We start from the raw sequence: 20,757 nt of genomic DNA, 5'->3' as shown, positions 1-20,757 counted from the left end.
CCCCAATCGTCTGGGTCTCCCAATAGAGCGCTGAAGAAATCCTGCTGCCATTACACTGAATGGAAGTGGAAGCTATAGGTTATTAATAGCAACTGTCAGAGGTTGCTATAGGAACAAAATAAACTGTTAGTTGAAGCTTATGCGTGAGGTTATATGATGTCGGTGGAGAAACAGAAAAAGACAGACAGAGAGACAGAGACAGATGGGGAAATAGACAGACAGACAGGGAAAGAGACAGCCCTGGAAAGAGACAGCCCTGGAAAGAGACAGACGGGCAAAGATACAACCCTGGAAAGAGACAACCCTGGAAAGAGACAGACGGGCAAAGAGACAGACGGGCAAAGAGACAGACGGGCAAAGAGACAGACGGGCAAAGAGACAGACGGATGAAGAGACAGACGGAGGAAGAGACAGACGGAAGAGACAGCCCTGGAAAGAAACAACCCTGTTGTAATGCCTGCCTGGATCCACAGACTCAGATGGGCTGTAAAGGGGAGGCTAGAGGGAAGCCACTCACCAAGTAGGACCCCCAGAACCCTGAAACCCTTTAACCCCTATACAGGGATTTGGAATTACACAGGGAACTGGAGATCACTACCTGTGGAAGGCAGCAGTCTGAGAGAGTAGTTGTCAGGCAGGGACAAACCAGGAATTGCGGAACAGGGACAGAATCGGCAGGCCGTGACATAGTCAGCAAACGTAGCAGAGGTCAGATCCGGGTCGGGCAGCAAGGTACAAAAACAGTAGGCAGAAGGGTAGTCAAAAACACGCAGAAGTCAACACACAGGAATCACCAACAGAATAGGACGTAACAGGAGCCAGGAAAATCAGAACTATATCTGGCAGTAATCATGTGACAGGAGGGGAAATAAGAAGGGTGTGGTGTCTTCCCATTGACTGTAGTTGAACGCTGGCAACTTCAGCTGGAAGACACATGCCACCCACAGTCAGCCAGCGGTACTGCAGATCCCAAGCTAACCCAGCCCAGTGGATAATCGGAGCCTGCGCCCACTGGTGCCGCTGGCATTGACTTCTCTCCCATCACCAGCACCATCCACGGCAGAAACACGGCGTCGCCTGGCGATCGGAGCAGAAGTCGCTGGAGCAGACTCCGGCGGTGACATAACAGTACCCCCGCCTCCACGAGGGGCCTCCAGACCCTCAAAACCCGGCTTCCCAGGAAATTGAAGGTGAAACCGTCGGACCAGACCCCTAGCATGAACATCGCTCGCAGGGACCCATGACCTCTCCTCGGGGCCGTAACCCCTCCAATGCACCAAATACTGTACCGCCCCTCTGACAATACGGGAATCAAGTATTCTCTGTACCTCATACTCCAAGTTACCTTCCACCAAAACAGGAGGAGGAAGGTCACTGACTGAGTGAATGGGGACACGATATAACTTGAGGAGGGACTTATGGAACACATTCGATATCTTGAAGGATGAGGGGAGTTGCAGGCGGAAAGCTGTGGGATTAATTACCTCGATTATCTCGTAAGGTCCAATAAATTTTGGACCCAGCTTAGCAGAAGGGACCTTGAGTTTAATATTCTGTGTGGATAACCATACCTTGTCCCCAACTCCAAGGCTAGGGCCCTTGGAACGTCTCTTGTTAGCAGAGGAGGCTTGACCAACCTTTGCCTTCTTCAGGTTCTCTTTCACCTCAGACCAGATAGCCTTCAATTTGTCCACACTTGATTCAGCCTCAGGAGTATCCACCACAGAGGAAGAAAAAGAACCAAAACGTGGATGCAACCCTAAATTGCAGAAAAAGGGGGTAGTCTTGATGGATTCCTGATAATGATTATTGATGGCGAACTCAGCTAGCAGCAGATATTCCACCCAGACAGACACATAACACCGGAGATATTGTTCAAGGGTTTGATTGGAACGTTCGGTCTGACCATTGGTCTCTGGGTGGTAGGCAGATGAAAAAGATAGCTCTATATGGATCTTTTTACAAAATGCCCTCCAGAATTTTGAGACGAACTGTGTTCCTCGGTCAGAAACAATATTTTCCGGAACCCCGTGCAACCGCACAATATGCCTAATAAACAACTTGCCAAGCGTTTCAGAATTGGGTAATCCGGACAGAGGAACAAAATGACACTGTTTGCTGAATCTATCCACCACTACCCAGATACAAGTCTTCCCTTCTGAGGGTGGAAGGTCAGTGATGAAGTCCATGGAGAGATGTGTCCAAGGGCTTACTGGAGTAGGTAGGGACTGGAGAAATCTGGCAGGGCGGGTACGGGGTGTCTTGGCCCGAGCACAAGTTTCACAAGCCAGTACATATTCCTTACAATCTTTCGCTATGGTTGGCCACCAAAAATTCCTGGTTACTAATCGGAGGGTATTGCCAATACCAGGGTGACCTGCCAGGACAAAATTGTGGGATTCCTGGAGTACCCGTAGGCACAGTGAGGGGGCGACAAACAGTTTATGGACAGGGGTGGTTTCAGGAGCTTGGTCTTGGGTATTATGGACCTCTTCTATCAAATCTAAGGAAACCGATGACATAATAATGCCTTTAGCTAGAATATGCACTGGTTCAGAGTCTTCGGACTGAGAGGGACAGAAGCTACAGGAAAGTGCATCAGCTCTGGTGTTCTAGGTACCGGGCCGGAATGTTACCACAAAATCAAATCTGGAGAAGAACAATGCCCACCTAGCTTGCCTAGGATTGAGTCTCTTAGCAGATTCCAGATAAGTGAGGTTCTTATGGTCCGTGATGACTGTGACCTTATGTTTGGCACCTTCGAGGAAGTGGCGCCATTCCTCAAAGGCCCATTTAATAGCCAACAGCTCACGATTACCAATGTCATAATTTCTCTCTGTGGGAGAAAACTTGCGGGAAAAGAAGGCACAAGGACGAAGCTGAGTGAGAGACGGAGTACCTTGTGATAGCACCGCTCCCACTCCAACCTCGGAAGCATCAACTTCCACAAAAAACGGACGCATAAGGTCAGGCTGAACCAGAATTGGGTCTGAGGAGAAACATCCTTTTAATTTTGAGAAGGCATGGATCGCCTCTGGCTTCCAATTAACCACATCAGCCCCCTTTTTAGTCAAATCGGTGAGAGGTTTGGCAATTTTGGGAAAATCTCTAATGAATTTGCGATAATAATTAGCGAATCCAAGGAAACGCTGCAAGGCTTTCAGAGACTTGGGTTGCACCCACTCCTTAATCGGTTGAAGCTTAGAGGGATCCATGTGGAAGCCTTCTGCAGACAATATATAACCCAGGAAATTAACCTCTGCCTCAAAAAAAACACATTTCTCATATTTAGCAAATAGGGAATTCTCCCTGAGTCTCTGGAGTACAGTGCATACATGTTGGACATGTGACGTAGCATCAGGAGAATAAATCAGGATGTCATCCAGATAGACCACCACATATTGACCACAAATATCTCTGAAAATGTCATTAACAAAGTTCTGGAGCACAGCCGGCGCATTACTTAATCCAAAAGGCATTACTAGGTACCGTATATACTGGCGTATAAGACGACTTTTTACCCCCTTAAAATAATGGCTACAGTGGGGGGTCGTCTTATACGCCAGATATACAGCGGTGACTACAATATGTTACCAAAAACCGCAGATTCGGGGAGGAGGGGACCTGTTCCTGACCTTAGGAGGGGTGGTGCCTCCTCCCCGGACCTACGGAGGCTGTGATTGGCTGACGAACGCCGCTCAACCAATCACAGCCACTGTAATGTTCCAGCCATTTAAAATGACTGAAACATTAAAATCCAGCCCTGGCCAGTGCAGCTGTAGCACTGGCCATTGGCTGGAGCTGGGTGACCTCACTGGATCACCCTCCCCCAGCTCCAATGCTCTGATTGGAGAGATCGGCCTTGTGACCGATTTCTCCAATCACAGTGGACCTGTTGCCGGTGACCGCCCCCGTCACCGTCCCTGCAGCACGCCAGCACACACAGTGAGTGTACACAGTGCACTTCAGCCCAGATCGAGCATCAGCTAGATCATGCACAGCGCATAAAATCATTACAGAATCAGTGTAATCAATGACATTCCAGAATCTGATGCACACACTGCGTTATTTGTGATCGTACAGGTGGTAACTCAGGATCAGTAATGTATTCTACTCCAGAGCTACACTCACTATTCTGCTGGTGCAGTCACTGTGTACATACATTACTTATCCTGTATTATACTCCAGAGCTGCACTCACTATTCTGCTGGTGCAGTCACTGTGTACATACATTACATTACTGATCCTGAGTTACATCCTGTATTATACTCCAGAGCTGCACTCACTATTCTGCTGGTGCAGTCACTGTGTACATACATTACTGATCCTGAGTTACCACCTGTATTATACTCCAGAGCTGCACTCACTATTCTGCTGGTGCAGTCACTGTGTACATACATTACATGACATCCTGTATTATACCACAGTGCAATGGCAGGGCGACAAGATCCGGTCCCATGCTGTTATGAGACCGGAGCATGGGACCCGGAAGTTGCCGCGCTGCAATTGCACTGTACGAAAAGCATCCCGATCCGCCGCCGCCGCTGCCCTCCGCGATCTGCCACCTGTCTCCCCGATCTCCTGCCCGCACCCTCACCCCCACACCTCCCGATCCGCTGCCGCCCTCCATCTGCCACAGTGCCACCGCTCCCCCCAATCTGCTGCCCGGCCCCTCACCTCCGTGCAGCAGATCGGAGGGAGCGGTGGCACTATGACAGATGGACAGTGAGTATATCCCAAATTCTATATTTTTAGGGCAGAAGTTGGGGGTCGTCTTATACGCCCAGTCGTCTTATACGCCGGCATATACGGTACTCATAATGTCCCTCTGGAGTATTAAATGCAGTTTTCCACTCATCCCCTTCTCTGATACGGATAAGGTTATATGCTCCCCTGAGATCAAGCTTGGTGAACCACCGGGCTCCTATGAGCTGGTTAAACAGATTGGGGATGAGTGGCAGAGGGTACTGATTCTTTACAGTAATAGCATTCAGTTCACGGTAGTCAATACAAGGTCTGAGGCCACCATCTTTCTTATCAACAAAAAAGAATCCAGCGCCGACTGGTGACCTGGATAGTCTGATGAACCCTCTCTGCAGACTGTCTGCTATATAATCTTTCATGGCCTGACGCTCTGGACCAGAAAGATTATACATTTTACCCTTGGGGAGTCGGGAATTGGGGACCAAATCTATGGGGCAGTCATAATCTCTGTGCGGAGGTAATTTTTCAGATTCAGATACAGAAAACACATCAGCAAATTCCCTGAATGAAGATAGGTTCAGCTCTAGTCAGGTTCACAGATAAAGACATACACGTCTCCTGAAACTCAGGGCTCCAGCGCACAATCTCACCCTGGTGACAGTCTATGACCGGGTTATGTTTACGCAGCCAAGGCATGCCCAATACCACTGCTGACATCAGATTCTCAAGAACAAAAAATGACACAGATTATACATGCAGAGCACCAACAAGCATGGAGATCTCTGGAGTTACAAAAGTAACCACACCCTGGGTGAGAGGTGTACTATCGATAGCAGATATTCTAATAGGTGCATTTAACCTGAGCAAACTCAAATCCATCTCTTTTGCTACAATAGTATCTATAAAATTAGCAGCAGAGCCACAATCAACAAAGGCCTACAGCCGTACAGATTTTCCCTGGTGAGACAATGAGACAGGTAACATTAACCTCATAGGGTCTGCAGGAAGTACCTGGGCACCTGAGCGGGTATCCTGGGGTCCGCTCAGGTGTTGCTGCTGCCTTGGAAGCGATTGCCTCTCTGATCCAGGAACTCCACCACGTGATCTGCTCCCTTGCAGTCGACGGGACTCTGGACATGCTGAGGTAGGTACTGCAGCGGGGGCTTGGACCTGAGCATACCTGAGGTCCTGCACTTGCTGTGTCAGTCCATGTACAAGCCCAGAAAGGGTGTGCACCTGATTTAGCACAGCATGGAGAGAATCCCTTTTTTTTCTCTCCTGGTTAGAAGGCCAGATATAATGTAACGCCTGCCTGGATCCACAGACTCAGATGGGCTGTAAAGGGGAGGTTAGAGGGAAGCCACTCACCAAGTAGGACCCCCAGAACCCTGAAACCCTTTAACCCCTATACAGGGATTTGGAATTACACAGGGAACTGGAGATCACACTACCTGTGGAAGGCTGCAGTCCGATGAGAGTAGTAGTCAGGCAGGGTCAAACCAGGAATTGCGGAACAGGGACAGAATCGGCAGGCAGTGACGTAGTCAGCAAACGTAGCAGAGGTCAGATCCGGGTCGGGCAGCAAGGTACAAAAACAGTAGGCAGAAGGGTAGTCAAAAACACGCAGGAATCACCAACAGAATAGGACGTAACAGGAGCCAGGAAAATCAGAACTATATCTGGCAGTAATCATGTGACAGGAGGGGAAATAAGAAGGGTGTGGTGTCTTCCCATTGGCTGTAGCTGAACGCTAGCAACTTCAGCTGGAAGACACATGCCACCCACAGTCAGCCAGCGGTACTGCTGATCCCTAGTTAACCCAGCCCAGTGGATGATCGGAGCCTGCGCCCACTGGTGCCGCTGGCATTGACTTCTCTCCCATCACCAGCACCATCCACGGCAGGAACACGGCGTCACCTGGCGATCGGAGTAGAAGTCGCTGGAGCAGACTCCGGCGGTGATGTAACACCTGGAAAGAGACAGCCCAGGAAAGAGACAGCCCAGGAAAGAGACAGACGGGGAAAGAGACAGACGGGGAAAGAGACAGCCCTGGAAAGAGACAGCTCTGGAAAGAGACAGCCCTGGAAAGAGACAGCCCTGGAAAGAGACAGATGGGGAAATAGACAGACGGGCAAAGAGACAGTCCTGGAAAGAGTCAGACGGGGAAAGAGAGTCCTGGAAAGAGACAGACGGGCAAAGAGACAGTCCTGGAAAGAGTCAGACGGGGAAAGAGACAGACGGGGAAAGAGACAGACCTGGAAAGAGACAGACCAAGACAGACGGAAAAGAGACAGACCGAGATAGAGAGAGACAGACAGAGACAGAGATGGAGACTGATAGACTGATACAAATACAGACAGATAGAGATAGTCAGACAGAGACATAGGCACAGACAAGGAAAGAGACAGACAGAGAGACAGACAGACAGCGACACACAGACAGAGACTGGGAGAGAGACAGATAGACAATTACTATCCTGGCCAACGCCCGGGTACTACAGCTAGTAATAATAATCTTTATTTCTATAGCGCCAACATATTCCGCAGTGCTTTACAATTCTGGAGGATCATATACAAACAAGTAACAGTTATAGAAAATACAATATTTAGAGGGGAAAAGACAACCCTACTCATGAGCGCTTACAATCTACAATGAGATGGGGGGGACAAGGTACAAGTGCTTATTTACAATGACAATCCAGCCATCTCAAGGAAATGGGGGATAGATAATGGCTGCCTGGGCCAGTTGGCTAGAACCTTGAGATGCATTTGGGTGCCATGGAGTTTGACCTGGGGTGATTTTCTGAGAAGTTGTGGAGGGACTATGTGAGTTTAGTTCGGCTTGGGAGTGTGATAGGCCGCCCTAAAAAGATGCATTTTTAGGGTGCGTCTGAAGCTGAGTAAGTTGTGATTCATCCTAACTTCTTGGGGTAGAGCGTTCCAGAGGATTGGTGCAGCTCGGAAGAAGTCTTGGATCCGGGAGTGGGAGGTTCAAATTAGTGTGGATGTTAGTCGAAAGTCATTTGAAGAGCGTAGAGAACGTGTGGGGTGATAGACAGAGAGGAGGGTGGAGATGTAGGGGGGTGCCGCACTGTGGAGAGCTTTGTGAGTGAGTACAAGCAGTTTGAATTGGATCCTGTCCACTACTTCAGTTTGAAGCCAGGATGCATACACCCGGTTTCATAATGCGCATGACCCAATCTCCGGGGTCATGCGCACTGAGCCGAAATCCCCCGTCAGACGCGATGGCAGCTGAGAGGTGAGTGAGATCATCCTCTGACGCTGCATATTCATTAGCATGATAGCACACCCACAGGGGTGTACTAACATGCTAATAGGGGCGACTGGTTGGGGAACTAACGCCCAGGGACTGGTGCCCTCGTTCATTAGCATACGGTAAAAGATCTTTAGAAATACTTTTTCTAAACATCTCTTTATCTATGCTAGTGTATACAGGGATGGTTAGGCAGGGATTAGCAATATGCACCCGGAACTGCTCTTGGTTCTTGGTGTATATTGCACCTGACAGGTTCACTTTAAGGTTAGTAGCAAAAGGGTAACAATGTTTTGAACTATTGATCCTTACCATCCACTACAGCTTCGAGTGTGAGATTCCCTTAATTTAATAGACAATCATCTTAGCTATCTCATACATAGATTTGACTTACAACTATTTAGCATATGATTAGTTATGCAGATTCTTGTCATGTTATTGCATTGTTACTGTTTTGCTCCTGGTGAGATAGGAGAAGAAATAATTTAATGACAATGAAATAAGCTGTTGGATTGGCCCCCCACAGTCACCAGACCTCAACCCAATCGAACACTTGTGAGTAGAGTTGAAAAAAAAAGCTGTATACATACTAAAGTGAGTTGTTCTGTATGCACCAACATTTGGACTGTGTAGAAGAGACCTGCATTTGTTAGAGATGAACATGGCCAAATCTAAAAAAATAATGTTAGCTGGGTTTATGGAGGGTGAGAATGGCATACCCCAGTTAATGGAGATGAAGTCATGCATGAAAGTATATGTCATTTTTGGAACTGCATAGGTGGAAAATAGGTCTTCTGTGTAGCTGTAAATATATATCACCATACTCCCTATGTAGGTGCTACTTTTTATTAAATGATCTTCAAACACCCCATGTAGTGGTGTGCGCATGTCAGCGCCACCTTCAATCCCATTGAAGTCCCACAAATTTGATGATAATCATCAAATTTGCAGAACTGCAATGGGTTTGAAGGTGGCACCCACATACGCAAACCTCTTCGTGGGAGTGTTCGAAGTTCATGTCATCTACAATAGCAGCTACACGGGAAGTTTAGTGATATTTTAAGGGTACAAAGATTTCCTATTTTTCATCTGGGACAGCTCCAAAAATGACATACGTACCGGTTGTGAATGTCGTCTGCGTGGGTGCTGTTTTGGAGCTCCCTCTGGTGGCCAGGAATGGCAGTGAAGCTGAGTCTGAATCCGTGACTCAGACAGGTGTCGGCGTTAATTGGGCATTAAGGAAGTCCTATTGCAGACAAGCCTGGTGTGTATAGGAGAGCACTTTTTGCCTTGCTGGCACCAGTGATAGTTTAATTTTCCTCAGTCTCTGAACCTGGAGTTCTGCCCTTCCCTGTTTTCTTGTGCAAGACCTCTGCAGATAAGTTTGAAACTTTTGCTTTGCTTCCTGATTTACACCTTAGGGTGTTTGTTTTTCTTTGTTTTGTTTGTAATCTGTTTTCTTCCAGGTGAAAATTTGCTTTTCTAGTTTGGTGAGCAGGGGGTTCCCCCTTTGATAGCTCTTCTGCAAGAAAAGGGAGATTTTCCCTGTCAAACTTGATTATTTACACTTTTGTATTTTTTGTGTTCTTTTTGGTATTTTATTTCTCCCATTATTTACAAGAGTACCTGATATAGTGGGGGTGAGGTCGTTTGACCTCCAGGGCCATTTTTACTATCAGGAGATTGGTATTTTTCTGGAGGTTTTTTTGAACTGACCGCAATCAGTTTAGTTTTCTTTCGTTTGTATCTAAGTAGTCGGGCCTCGCCTTTGCTAAATCTATTTTTCCTATCTGTGTATCGTGTTTTCCTACATCACCGTAATCTCTATATGTCGGGAGCTGGCTATTCCTTTGGGGACTTCTCTGAGGCAAGGTAGATTTCCTCATTTCTACCTGTGAGGTGTAGCTAGTTTCTCCAGCTGTGACGTGGCATCTAGGTGTTTAGGAACACTCCACGGCTATTTCTAGTGTGGTCTGATAGCTAGGGGATTGTGGTCAGCTCAGGTTCCAACTACTCTTGTTTTTCTTGTTGTTTTTCTACCTATGGGATTTTTTTGTAATCTTCCACGGTTATCAGATCATGACACATACCTTCATCAATGATCTCAACTCCAATAAGATGGGTATGTCATTCTCATCCTCCATAAATCCAGTATTATTTTTTTTTACATCTGACCATATTCGTCTCTAACAACTGCATCTGCACAAGAACCTTTTTTTAAAAAGTGGGTGCTAACAGTTGTATGCAATTTAATAGTGGTCACTATACTTAATGGCTAAAAAAAATTCCACAGAATTAATTTAAAAGCATGTGAAAAAACTCCACATTAGATTCTGATTTTTTTTAATCCAGACAGAAATCCTACAAGAAAGGTTGACAACTCAAAAATATACTGAAGAATTAAGAGGGCATTTCAAAAAGAGCACCCACCCGTTAGATCACCCAGCATTAAAACTATTTTGGCTCCCAGTCTGTTAAATTAATGAAGAAAAGCATGTTCTAGAGGTAAAAAAATGCCTGACATTCATACGTATTCAAACAGGGGATGAGAAGGGGCTAATGCCGCGCATCAGCCAAATGAAAATATAGAGTTGTTGATAAATTAATATCTTTTTTATTCCATAGGTCTACGCGTTTCGAGGTAGAAACCTCTTCCTCAGGACCAGAATATCAACAAAGTCTTAGCTTTGTTGATATTCTCATCCTGAGGAAGAGGTTTCAACCTCAAAACGCGTAGACCTATGGAATAAAAAAGATATTAATTTATCAACAACGCTACATTTTCATTTGGCTGATGCGTGGCGTTAACCCCTTCTCCTCTCCTGTTTGAATACACATCCACGTGGGGCTGCGGCAGACGCCATTATCTTATGCTTGGCAGTGGTTGTGACTTTCACAACCACATTAGGTGAATGTATATACTTTAATATATTACTCCTGTTTATCTGGTAATACCCTATGAGCGCTTCTTTTTCTAGTTTTATCACTGACATTCATACGGGCATTTATAGATGAAATATGAGAAATTTGCATTACATCATAAGCCATGGAATCACCAATTTGGCTTCCACCATGACGGGTGTAGCAATGGCATCCCTGCAGGGACGTCGACTTACAGTTGTTTCCTCCCCACTGCCCAGCGGCCGTGTTCCTGCTTCCTCCTCCTCCCGAGGCCTGTGCACATAGCTCAGGTCACCCAGGAGTGTGCTTAGAGCATGCGTGAGCACTGGCCCTCCTCTTAAAAGGACAGTGCGCTATTTTCAGGAAATGCCTTTCATAGAGGCACTAGGTATTTTATGCAAAGGAAAAAGTCTAGCTCACCTGTTCCCTTGAGTGCAATGGATAAAAGGTTCCAGTAATAGAGAAAAAAAATCCAGGGAAAATCCAGCTCTTCAAAAAAGGGACCGGCTTTTATTGTATAAAAAAACATCCTATATACAAAAGACAAAGAGATGGGTAGTAAAAATATACCCCAATGTGGTTTACGAGTTTCAAGGCTACATTCTTTTTAATCATAACCATGATTAAGAAGCATGTAGCCTTGAAACGCGCAAACCGCATTGGGGTATATTTTTACTACCCATATCTTTGTCTTTTGTATATGTGATTTTTTTATACAATAAAAGCCTATCCCTTTTTTGAAGAACAGGATTTTCTCTGGATTTTTTTTCACTAGGTATTTTAGACACCCTCCTATTAGGGGAGGTGCCTGCGTAACGCCTTCAGTTAATCAGTCTAGCTCCTGTCCCACTATTAATTGTGTCCGTCACCTATACCTGCCTTCCCATACCTATCTGTCCCTGCCATGCCCACCATATCTGTCCATACCCACCTACCTGTTTGCTCAGTCAACCTCACTGTACCTGCCTGCATCTTATGGGGGTCAGCTGCCACAGTCCCGGTCACTGACCTGGGAGTCTTTCCTGGCGTCCACCTCGTGGTAAGTGCTTAGTTAAGCCTCTTTGACTATAGGGTAAGCCCATGCCCTCCTGTGGTTCAGTGGGTCCACTAATAAAAATTATATGTCAGTTGTCCTTATTAAACAACACACACACTTCAAGCTATACAGATACCAGCAAACCCAACCACTTATATTTGGTTAGATACGAAGTGAAAGCGTATACAAGTATTTTTTTAAAAATATAGAAAACTTTATTGATAACATTAATTTACAATAACAATTAAAAAACAGGAAAAACCCACTGAACCCATACAGCTTCTTGTTGCCCTATTGATGTCAAAATACCTTATAAACCTGCCTATAAAATTTTTATATAGCAGGTAAGATCAATTCAGACATCAGTAGTTACAACACCAACAGGGCAACAATATTAACCTCACATTTCGGATTAAACCATATAGAAACCGCAGCAGAAAGTGAGCTCATATCCCATCCAGAACACCCCAAGCTGTAACTATTTGAACAACTATATGTAATATGCAATAAGATTTTCCGCAGGAAATTCTGGAGGGACAAGTAGTTCACCCATAAGCTACAATTTAATTAGCGACAAAAATGTGAGCAGTTTAAATTAAGAGATATTTACTGTATGGAAATTCTCAGATCACCTGGCCATGTATTCCACCACCCCTGATGCCGTTTCGCCTCGCTTCTTCAAAAGTGACATGAGCTCACTTTCTGCTGCGGTTTCTATATGGTTTAATACTAAATGTGATGTTAATATTGTTGCCCTGTTGGTGTTGTAACTGATGTCTGAATTGATCTTACCTGCTATATAAAAATGTAATAGGCAGGTTTGTAAGGTATTTTGACATCAATAGGGCAACAAGAAGCTGTATGGGTTATTGATAGAAACATTGTGTTTTACAACAAATAAGGGTTAAACTGAGTTTTCAAAATTTAAGATCTGGATAATTGCCTTATGGATTAATTTTACACTATAATATTTTTCTATGAATATTTCTGACTGAGAATTAATCTTTTCGGATGCTACCCTGGGATCATGTGTTCTGCTCAGTGGGTTTTTCCTGCTTTTTATTTGATTATTGTAAATTAATGTTATCAATAAAGTTTTCTATTTTTTTAAAAAATACTTGTATACGCTTTCACTTCGTATCTAACCAAATATAAGTGGTTGGGTTTGTTGGTACCACTAATACCAATGCCTACCCCTACACTGGCCGAGAGCGTTACAGTTTGTGCAGACCATGGACTACGCTGACTTAGACACCTCTTCACTGCCAGAGCTGTACCAGGAGATGTCGCTAATGCAGGAACAGCAAGAACAAATACTGCCCATTCTACGGACCGTTAACACTTGTCTGAATGACTTGGGTCCGACTGGTTCCTCGGCACCCATCCAGCCTGCAGCCCTGGCACCGGCAGAATCCTGGCCCTGTTTGTCTGCTCCACCACGTTTTGACAGTGATCCCAAGCAATGCTGAGGATTTGTTAACTAGTGCTCCTTGCACTTTGAACATTTGCCACATCAGTTCCCTACTGAGGTGGCCAAAGTGGCATTCCTGATGTCACACTGTGTGAGGGTGAAAACGTATTAGTGACCTTTATCCATGCTGCAAAATGCTTATTTACTGTTCATTGTATGCATTGTTACTGACCAGCCACAAGAGGCCGCTGTTTTGCATCTGCATTCGACTGTTTGGCTAGTATAGCAACATCTCAACGGACTTCTCCACTGGACTTCGAGGGCTGAGGAGGTGGTGTGTGTGAGCTGCAGGGAAAGCGTAGGTGTGCGTAACGGAAAGGAGCCACGTCACAAACACTTAAGTGAATTGGGAGAAGATTCATTTTGGAGTTTAGCGAGGAGGACCGCGACGTATGTGAGCAGTATCCTGTGCCGGAGATTCACCATTCTGCAGTTGCTGGCTATACTGGTTCACTGTGAGAGGATCTCCAAGTCTCTTATTATGGTACATGGGTACGATAGGCTGGGCCCAGAACCACATGCACGCTACATTTTATGTTTTGACACCAAAACACCTATCTGTTCTGATTAGGCCTGCTATAGACACATACAGTAAGACTTGCCGACTCTGCTGTGTCAGTTTACAGATACATTTAAAAATCTTAAGGGGACAGCACCACTTGATGGCATTGACTGTTGTTGCTCTATAAGATTTCCAGGACTGTGTTGCTGAGCTGTGTGGTTTGCCTTCCCACTATAAGCATCTGCCCTCTCTGTGAGCATTCAGCAATTAAGGGTATTCAGGGGGTTTATGGGATTTGTTTATGTTTAGGTGGATAAGTTGTAAACTCTTGTGCTGCACCATTGGTAGGGCGTGTTTACGCACACATAATTACTCTTGCTTCCCAGAGGGATTAGTAGCTGTTAGGCGACTGTTCAGACAGTCCCTTGGTTAGGTAAAGGTTGGTGAGAAGGCAACATAAATCGCTGTTACGGGCGGCGCAGCACAGGGGTGTCGGCCTTCGGCCTTGTATTTATATTTTTCTGTTTTATGGATGGCTTTCTGCTTTTGTAAAGTAAAGCAATCATTTATCAATTCAACTGCCTAAAGTCATTTTCCTGGTGCGTGGTTTTGCTGTATACTGGGGAGCCCATCCTGTACACGGGTTACAACACCTCAGCGGGAAGGTTCTCGCTTGGATCAATATCCTGTGGGAGAGATGAGGTCCAGTCATCTCAGACATCCTAGACTTTCAGGAAGACTTTTGGAAGGTTTTCAACAAACTCGGTATTGTCGCCGCAGCTGCGTCTTCCCTCCTGCAGTTACGTCATGGTGCACAGACTGTCAGCCAATATGGGATTCAGTGCGAGCGACTTCTGATAATGGTCAAAGAGCCTCATTGAAGCCAGGAAGCATACACCCGCCATCAAAGAAGCTGAAAGCTGATGGGTATCTTGCTACCATAACGTTGGCTGTTATAAAGTATGTTAGGACGCCCACAGGAGCGTGCTAACATGCTAATGTGACGCCCTGGCAAAACCATGTAGTCACAAATAGGTCCCGCATAACACCATCCCTCACACAGGTGACACAAAGCCAACCTGAAACCCTAGTCACCCCCCCTTAGGGAAAGATGGACACATCAGTGGGCAGGATCAGGCGGTTGGACACGCCCACCCCGGGGTCTAGACAGCTCGGGGCGGGAAAACAAACAGTTCAGTTTTAGAGTTCAAGTTGAGAGGAGTGTGGGCTGGAGCTAGGTGTAGCTCCAGCAGAGGAGGTTCAAGTTGAACAGTACCAGGGTTGGAGCCCTGGTGCCTTGGCTAGGTGGCAGATGGTGGTCTCCGTCAGCAGGAGACGGGAAGACGGCTCGGCAGAACCGAGGTGGACCGGGACAGGGTTGTAGCCCGCCGGTACTGACACGGGGAACCGACCCGGAAACTGTAGCACAGAGGGGGTACTCGGACCCTGAAGCCAGGACCAAAACCAGCGGCCTAGCTAATTAACCGATTGAGGGCAGGATTATAGGTCCTGTCCCACCTAAAGTCCCTCATAGAAGACAACAGCTCACCATTAGGGATAGAAGGCTACCACCAGGGCCCATAGTTCCCACGGACCAGCGTCTGCGGGCACGGCTCCTCAGGCTACATCCAGACGGGAGCGGACTCCTGAGTTCCAGACCAGACAGTCCACCATACACAAACAAGTGCAGAAGAAAAGGACAGTGACCACCAGCCTGGGTGGGAGACCCGAATGCAACCGGCCGCGGCGGCCGGCCACCAGCACCTTGGTTTACGAAAAGATTTGTGTGGTTCATTTACTGTGAGTAACCAAATATCCCCCCGCATGTCCGGGCGCACCGGCCCTTGCCATCGGTACACCCTGCACAAAGACACTGGGTCCCGGGGCAACCATCCCTTCCCACGGAGGGGTTAACATCCAGCTGTCACTACATCTCCCCCGGGTGCCCCATAACAGCAGCGGTTGTGTCCCACTTCACCACACACCGTGGGTGGCGTCACAAACCTAATACAGCTTAGCCCGTACTTCTACGTCCCCCCCCTTTTATTCGGCGTGTCTGCGAGACAACCGGGTCCGGAGACCCTCGAGCCACCCACTGGAAGGACCGGGCCTGAGCAGCGGCGGCAGCTAGCACGGGGGTGGCACACTAAGAGGGTCGACTAGCCAGGGAACTAATGCCCCTGCGACTAGTCACAGCCCTCATTAGCATCTCATAAAGATCTGTTTATGTATGTTAGTAAATGCTGAGACAGTTAGGCAGGGAATCTAGATCTACACGCAGAGCTGCTTGCAGTTTTGAGTGCATTGGGGATCTTACAGGTTCCATTTAATAGCAGACAGATGTGTTTGCCCCAGCCACCGCCTTCCTGCAGCAGCTGTGGAGATCTTGTGTCTGCTATTGTACCGCCCCGCGGCCTCGTCTGTGACCACCGAGCCGCTCGGTGTGTTGGTGGCTCGAGCGCCTCCAGACCCGGGGGTCACGTCGCTCTGGAAGGATGTAGTGGTGGTGCATGCAGGGGTGGTGGGGTGGTTGTGTTGGGAAAGTTCGTGACGCCACCCACGGGTTGTGGTGATGGTGGACACCACCGCTGCGGTGTAGGTACGGGGTATCCCGGGAGCGGTGTAGGGGCGCAGCTAGGTGTTGACCCCTCCGTGGGTAGGGGTTGTTGGTCCCGGGGCCCGGTGGTGAAGGCCGGGGTGCAGGGGCAGTGCTGCGGTGCAGCGCGGTGCGGTGCCTGATGGCACTGGTGTACTCACGATTAAACCACACAGAGTCACTGGTAAACCAAACGGAGGGATGAACGGGGCCTGCAGCCGGCTGCAGCTTCCTAGTCGGGTTGGCAATGTCCGCCTTTCTCCTGCACCTGTGTTTGTAGTGTGACCACTGTGCTTGGGCAATGGTAGTCCGCTCCCCGGCGTGTATTTGTCGTAGGAGCCCCTTTTGCCCGCAGACGTTGGCCCTTGGATCTTTGGCCTCTGGCAGTGGCTCTTATCCGGACGGGTTGGGCTGTTGCCTTCAATCGGGACTTTGGTGGGAATGAACCCGAGAGCCAGACCGCAATCAGTTAATTCGACTATGGTGGTGGCTTATAGCCTAGTTCGGGGTCTGAGTACCCTGCCTGGTGCTCCGGTATCCTGTTGGCTCCCCGGTTCAGTTCCGGCGGGCTGCTACCCTGTCCCGGTCCCTACGGTTCCACCGGTCGTATTCCCTGTCTACTGCAGGCGGCCACTGCCGTCTGCCTGCCTGACTGTTTGGAAGGTTGGGGGTCCTAGGCTCCAACCCAGGCCCCGCTGAGAACCGTACTCCACTACTCTCCACTCCACTGTACTGAACTGAACTGAACTGTTGTGTTTTTCTCTGTGTTCCTGCCTCAGGCCAGCAGACTCCTCGGGGGGCGTGTCTTTCCGCCTGCTCCACCCACCTGGTGTGCCTGTCTGACTCCGAGGGAGGCAATCAGGTCTTTGTGGTTAACTGATGGTACCTTTCTAGTGTGGGGGGGTGTGTGGTGAGTGTATTAACCTGTGACCCCTGGGGTCCAGGGCGTCACACTATTAAAGGTAATGGTTCCTGTTGTGCTCCTGTGTTCCTCCCAACATCCTATGTCACACATATTCCCTACGACTGCTGTGACCTCAGGTGTGCACGGTGATCTGCCTGTGTGCCATTACCATGTGTCATCACACTGCACACCCAAAATTCTGACTCCCTGAGCGCTTCCCTCTGCAACCTATTACCGTGGAGGTAGTGGCTCATACAGTGAACTTCTGCATACGCACCACTATGTGCTGTCTCAGCACAATACATAGCAGCACAGCACATTTCCTTTGCGAAGAGCTGGGTTCCAGTCTGCGTTGTGATCTTCTCCTGTGTTCCACTGCACTAGTGTATAGTAGTAAGCTGGCATATAATAGCACAAAGAAGATCCTAGCACCAACCAGAACCCAGTTCTTCTTAAAGGAGATTTGCTGAGCTGCTATGTATCGCACTGAGCTGACAAGGAGTGGCTAGTCAAACTACTGGTGTGCAGTATGATGCCAGGGAAATGGCACACAGGCAGATCACTGTGCACACCCGAGGTCGCAGTGACCGCTAGGGACTTGTGTGAAGTACGATGTTGGGATATCATAAAAGGACATCGATCTGTGTTGGAGCGGAGGGAAGGTGAGAATAATTGTTCATTTTTTTTATATATATGGCATAACATGAAGCATATACAGTGGGGAAAAAAGTATTTAGTCAGCCACCAATTGTGCAAATTCTCCCACTTAAAAAGATGAGAGAGGCCTGTAATTGACATCATAAGTAGACCATAACTATAAAAGACAAAATGAGAAAACAAACCCACATTTGGCAAGATTTTATTTGCAAATTATGATGGAAAATAAGTATTTGGTCAACAGCAAAAGTTCATCTCAATATTTTGTTATATATCCTTTGTTTTTTATGGGGTTGAGATCTGTAGACTGGCTAGGCCACTCCAGGACCTTCATATGCTTTTTACGAAGCCACTCCTCTGTTGCTCTGGCGGTGTGCTTGGGATCATTATCATGCTGAAAGACCCAGTCACGTTTCATCTTCAATGCCCGTGCTGATGGAAGGAGGTTTGCACTCAAAATCTCATGATACATGGCGCCATTCATTCTTTCATGTACACGGATCAATCGTAATGGTCCCTTTGCAGAGAAACAGCCCTAAAGCATTATGTTGCCACCCCCAGGCTTCACATTAAGTATGATGTTCTATGGATGCAACTCAGAATTCTGTCTCCTCCAAACACGACGAGTTGTGTTTCTACCAAACAGTTCTACTTTGGTTTCATCAGACCATATGATATTCTCCCAATACTCTTCTGGATAATCCAAATGCTTTCTAGAAAACTTCAGACGGGCCCGAACATGCACTTGCTTAAGCAGGGGAACACGTCTAGCACTGCAGGATCTGAGCCCCTGGCGGCGTAGTGTGCTACTGATGGTAGCCTTTGTAATGATGGTCCCAGCTCTATGCAGGCCATTCACTTGGTCCTCCCGTGTGGTTTTGGGATTTTATCTCACCGTTCTTGTGATCATTTTGACCCCACGGGGTGAGATCTTGTGTGAAGCCCCAGATCGAGGAAGATTATCAGTGGTCCTGTATGTCTTCTATTTTCTTATTATTGCTCCTACAGTTGATTCTATCACACCAAGCTGCTTGACTATTGCAGATTCAGTCTTCCCAGCCTGGTTCAGGGCTACAATTTTGCTTCTAGTGTCCTTTGACAGCTCTTTAGTATTCACCATAGTGGAGTTTGAAGTATGACTGTTTGAGGTTGTGGACAGGTGTCTTTTATACTGATAACAAGTTTAAACAGCTGCCATTATTACAGGTAATGAGTGGACGACAGAGGAGTCTCTTAAAGAAGAAATTACAAGTCTGTGAGAGCCAGAAATCTTGCATGTGTTTAAATGACTACATACTTATTTTCCACCATAATATGCAAATAAAATCTTGCAAAATCAGACAAGCTGATTTTCTGGATTTATTTTCTCATTTTGGCTCTCCTAGTTTTGGTCTACTTGTGATGTCAATTACAGGCCTCTCTCATCTTTTTAAGTGGGAGAACTTGCACAATTGGTGGCTGACTAAATACTTTTTTCCCCACTGTATACCAGGATGGGCCCATGATCGGGAACATACATACCAGGATGGAGGACATATATAGCAGGATGGAGCCCAATAATATGGGTGATAAAGGTAATTCTTTGGGATGCACAAAATATAATAGGGTAATTCAGTGTTGATGTGACTATTGGCACGGAGAAACCTTGTGTTGATGTTACTAAGGGGAACAGATGCAAAGAACAACCACTGTGTAGGTACTATAAACTTAGGGTGAGGACTGTCTGCTGTGAGCATTATTGCTTACTACAAAGCTTCTCTACATTACTCTTGCTCTGGAACAAAAAAAAGATCTGTGAATTGAAACAACAGATTTGCACCGATCAACTAGATCTGATCTTTAATAAATGGGCTAATACAACTTTGATATCGATTTTAAATTAGCATAGGTTATTGAGAGCTCCTATAATATGCTTTAATGTTTCAATAAAGCATCACTTACTTGTCGAACTGCAAAATTCCCTGGTGATCCAGAAAACCTTTCAATCAGCATAGGCTTTAAATCAGTTTTCCACATTTGAGAAATGTCTGTTTGGGATAGAACACGCCGCACATCAGCTGTGCGCAAAACCAAAGGGCGATGTGAATTCTGCAAAAAAAAGAAGAATTAAAAAATAAAATTAATAATTTATTAGGCTATTTATTAGGCTGGAGTCACACTAACATACAACTTGTGCGACGATCGTATCGCAGTGCCTGGACAGGCCATCGGTTCTCCTGAATTGAGCATGCCAGCTTTATGTTTATCTATGAAGCTGACACACTCGGTTAAGGAAAATGAAAGATCTGTCCAGTCAATGTGATGAGATCCTCACACAAGTCATACGGTCAAGTGACTCTAGCCTAAAGCGGGCTTTACACACTGCGACATCGCTAATGCGGAGTCGTTGGGGTCACGGAATTTGTGACGCACATCCGGCCGCATTAGCGATGCCGTTGCGTGTGACACCGATAAGCGATTTTGCATCGTTGCAAAAAACGTGCAAAATCGCTAATCGGCGACAAGGGGGTCCATTCTTAAAAATCGTTACTGCAGCAGTAACGAAGTTGTTCCTCGTTCCTGCGGCAGCACACATCGCTGCGTGTGACACCGCAGGAACGAGGAAGCTCCCCTTACCTGCCTCCCGGCCGCTAAGCGGAAGGAAGGAGGTGGGCGGGATGTTACGCCCCTCCGCTGCTATTGGGCGGCGGTTCAGTGACGCTTCAGTGACGTC

The 20,757-nt window shown here is 47.0% G+C and overlaps 1 protein-coding gene across 1 annotated transcript in view; it reads right to left on the bottom strand.

Moving 5' to 3' along the window:
* QPCT (glutaminyl-peptide cyclotransferase) overlaps window positions 1-20,757 on the bottom strand; it is a 585,853-nt gene that overhangs the window by 469,214 nt on the left and 95,882 nt on the right. Inside the window, exon 2 of the mRNA XM_075339704.1 lies at window positions 19,986-20,132. Coding sequence (XP_075195819.1) covers window positions 19,986-20,132 — 147 coding nt within the window. The remainder of the gene's footprint in view (window positions 1-19,985; window positions 20,133-20,757) is intronic.

This window comes from Anomaloglossus baeobatrachus, chromosome 3 (genome assembly GCF_048569485.1).
Source record: "Anomaloglossus baeobatrachus isolate aAnoBae1 chromosome 3, aAnoBae1.hap1, whole genome shotgun sequence".
NCBI classification, from domain to species: Eukaryota; Metazoa; Chordata; class Amphibia; order Anura; family Aromobatidae; genus Anomaloglossus; species Anomaloglossus baeobatrachus.
The sequence above is the reverse complement of the archived record's forward strand: the minus strand, read 5'-3'. Positions and strand labels throughout refer to the sequence as shown.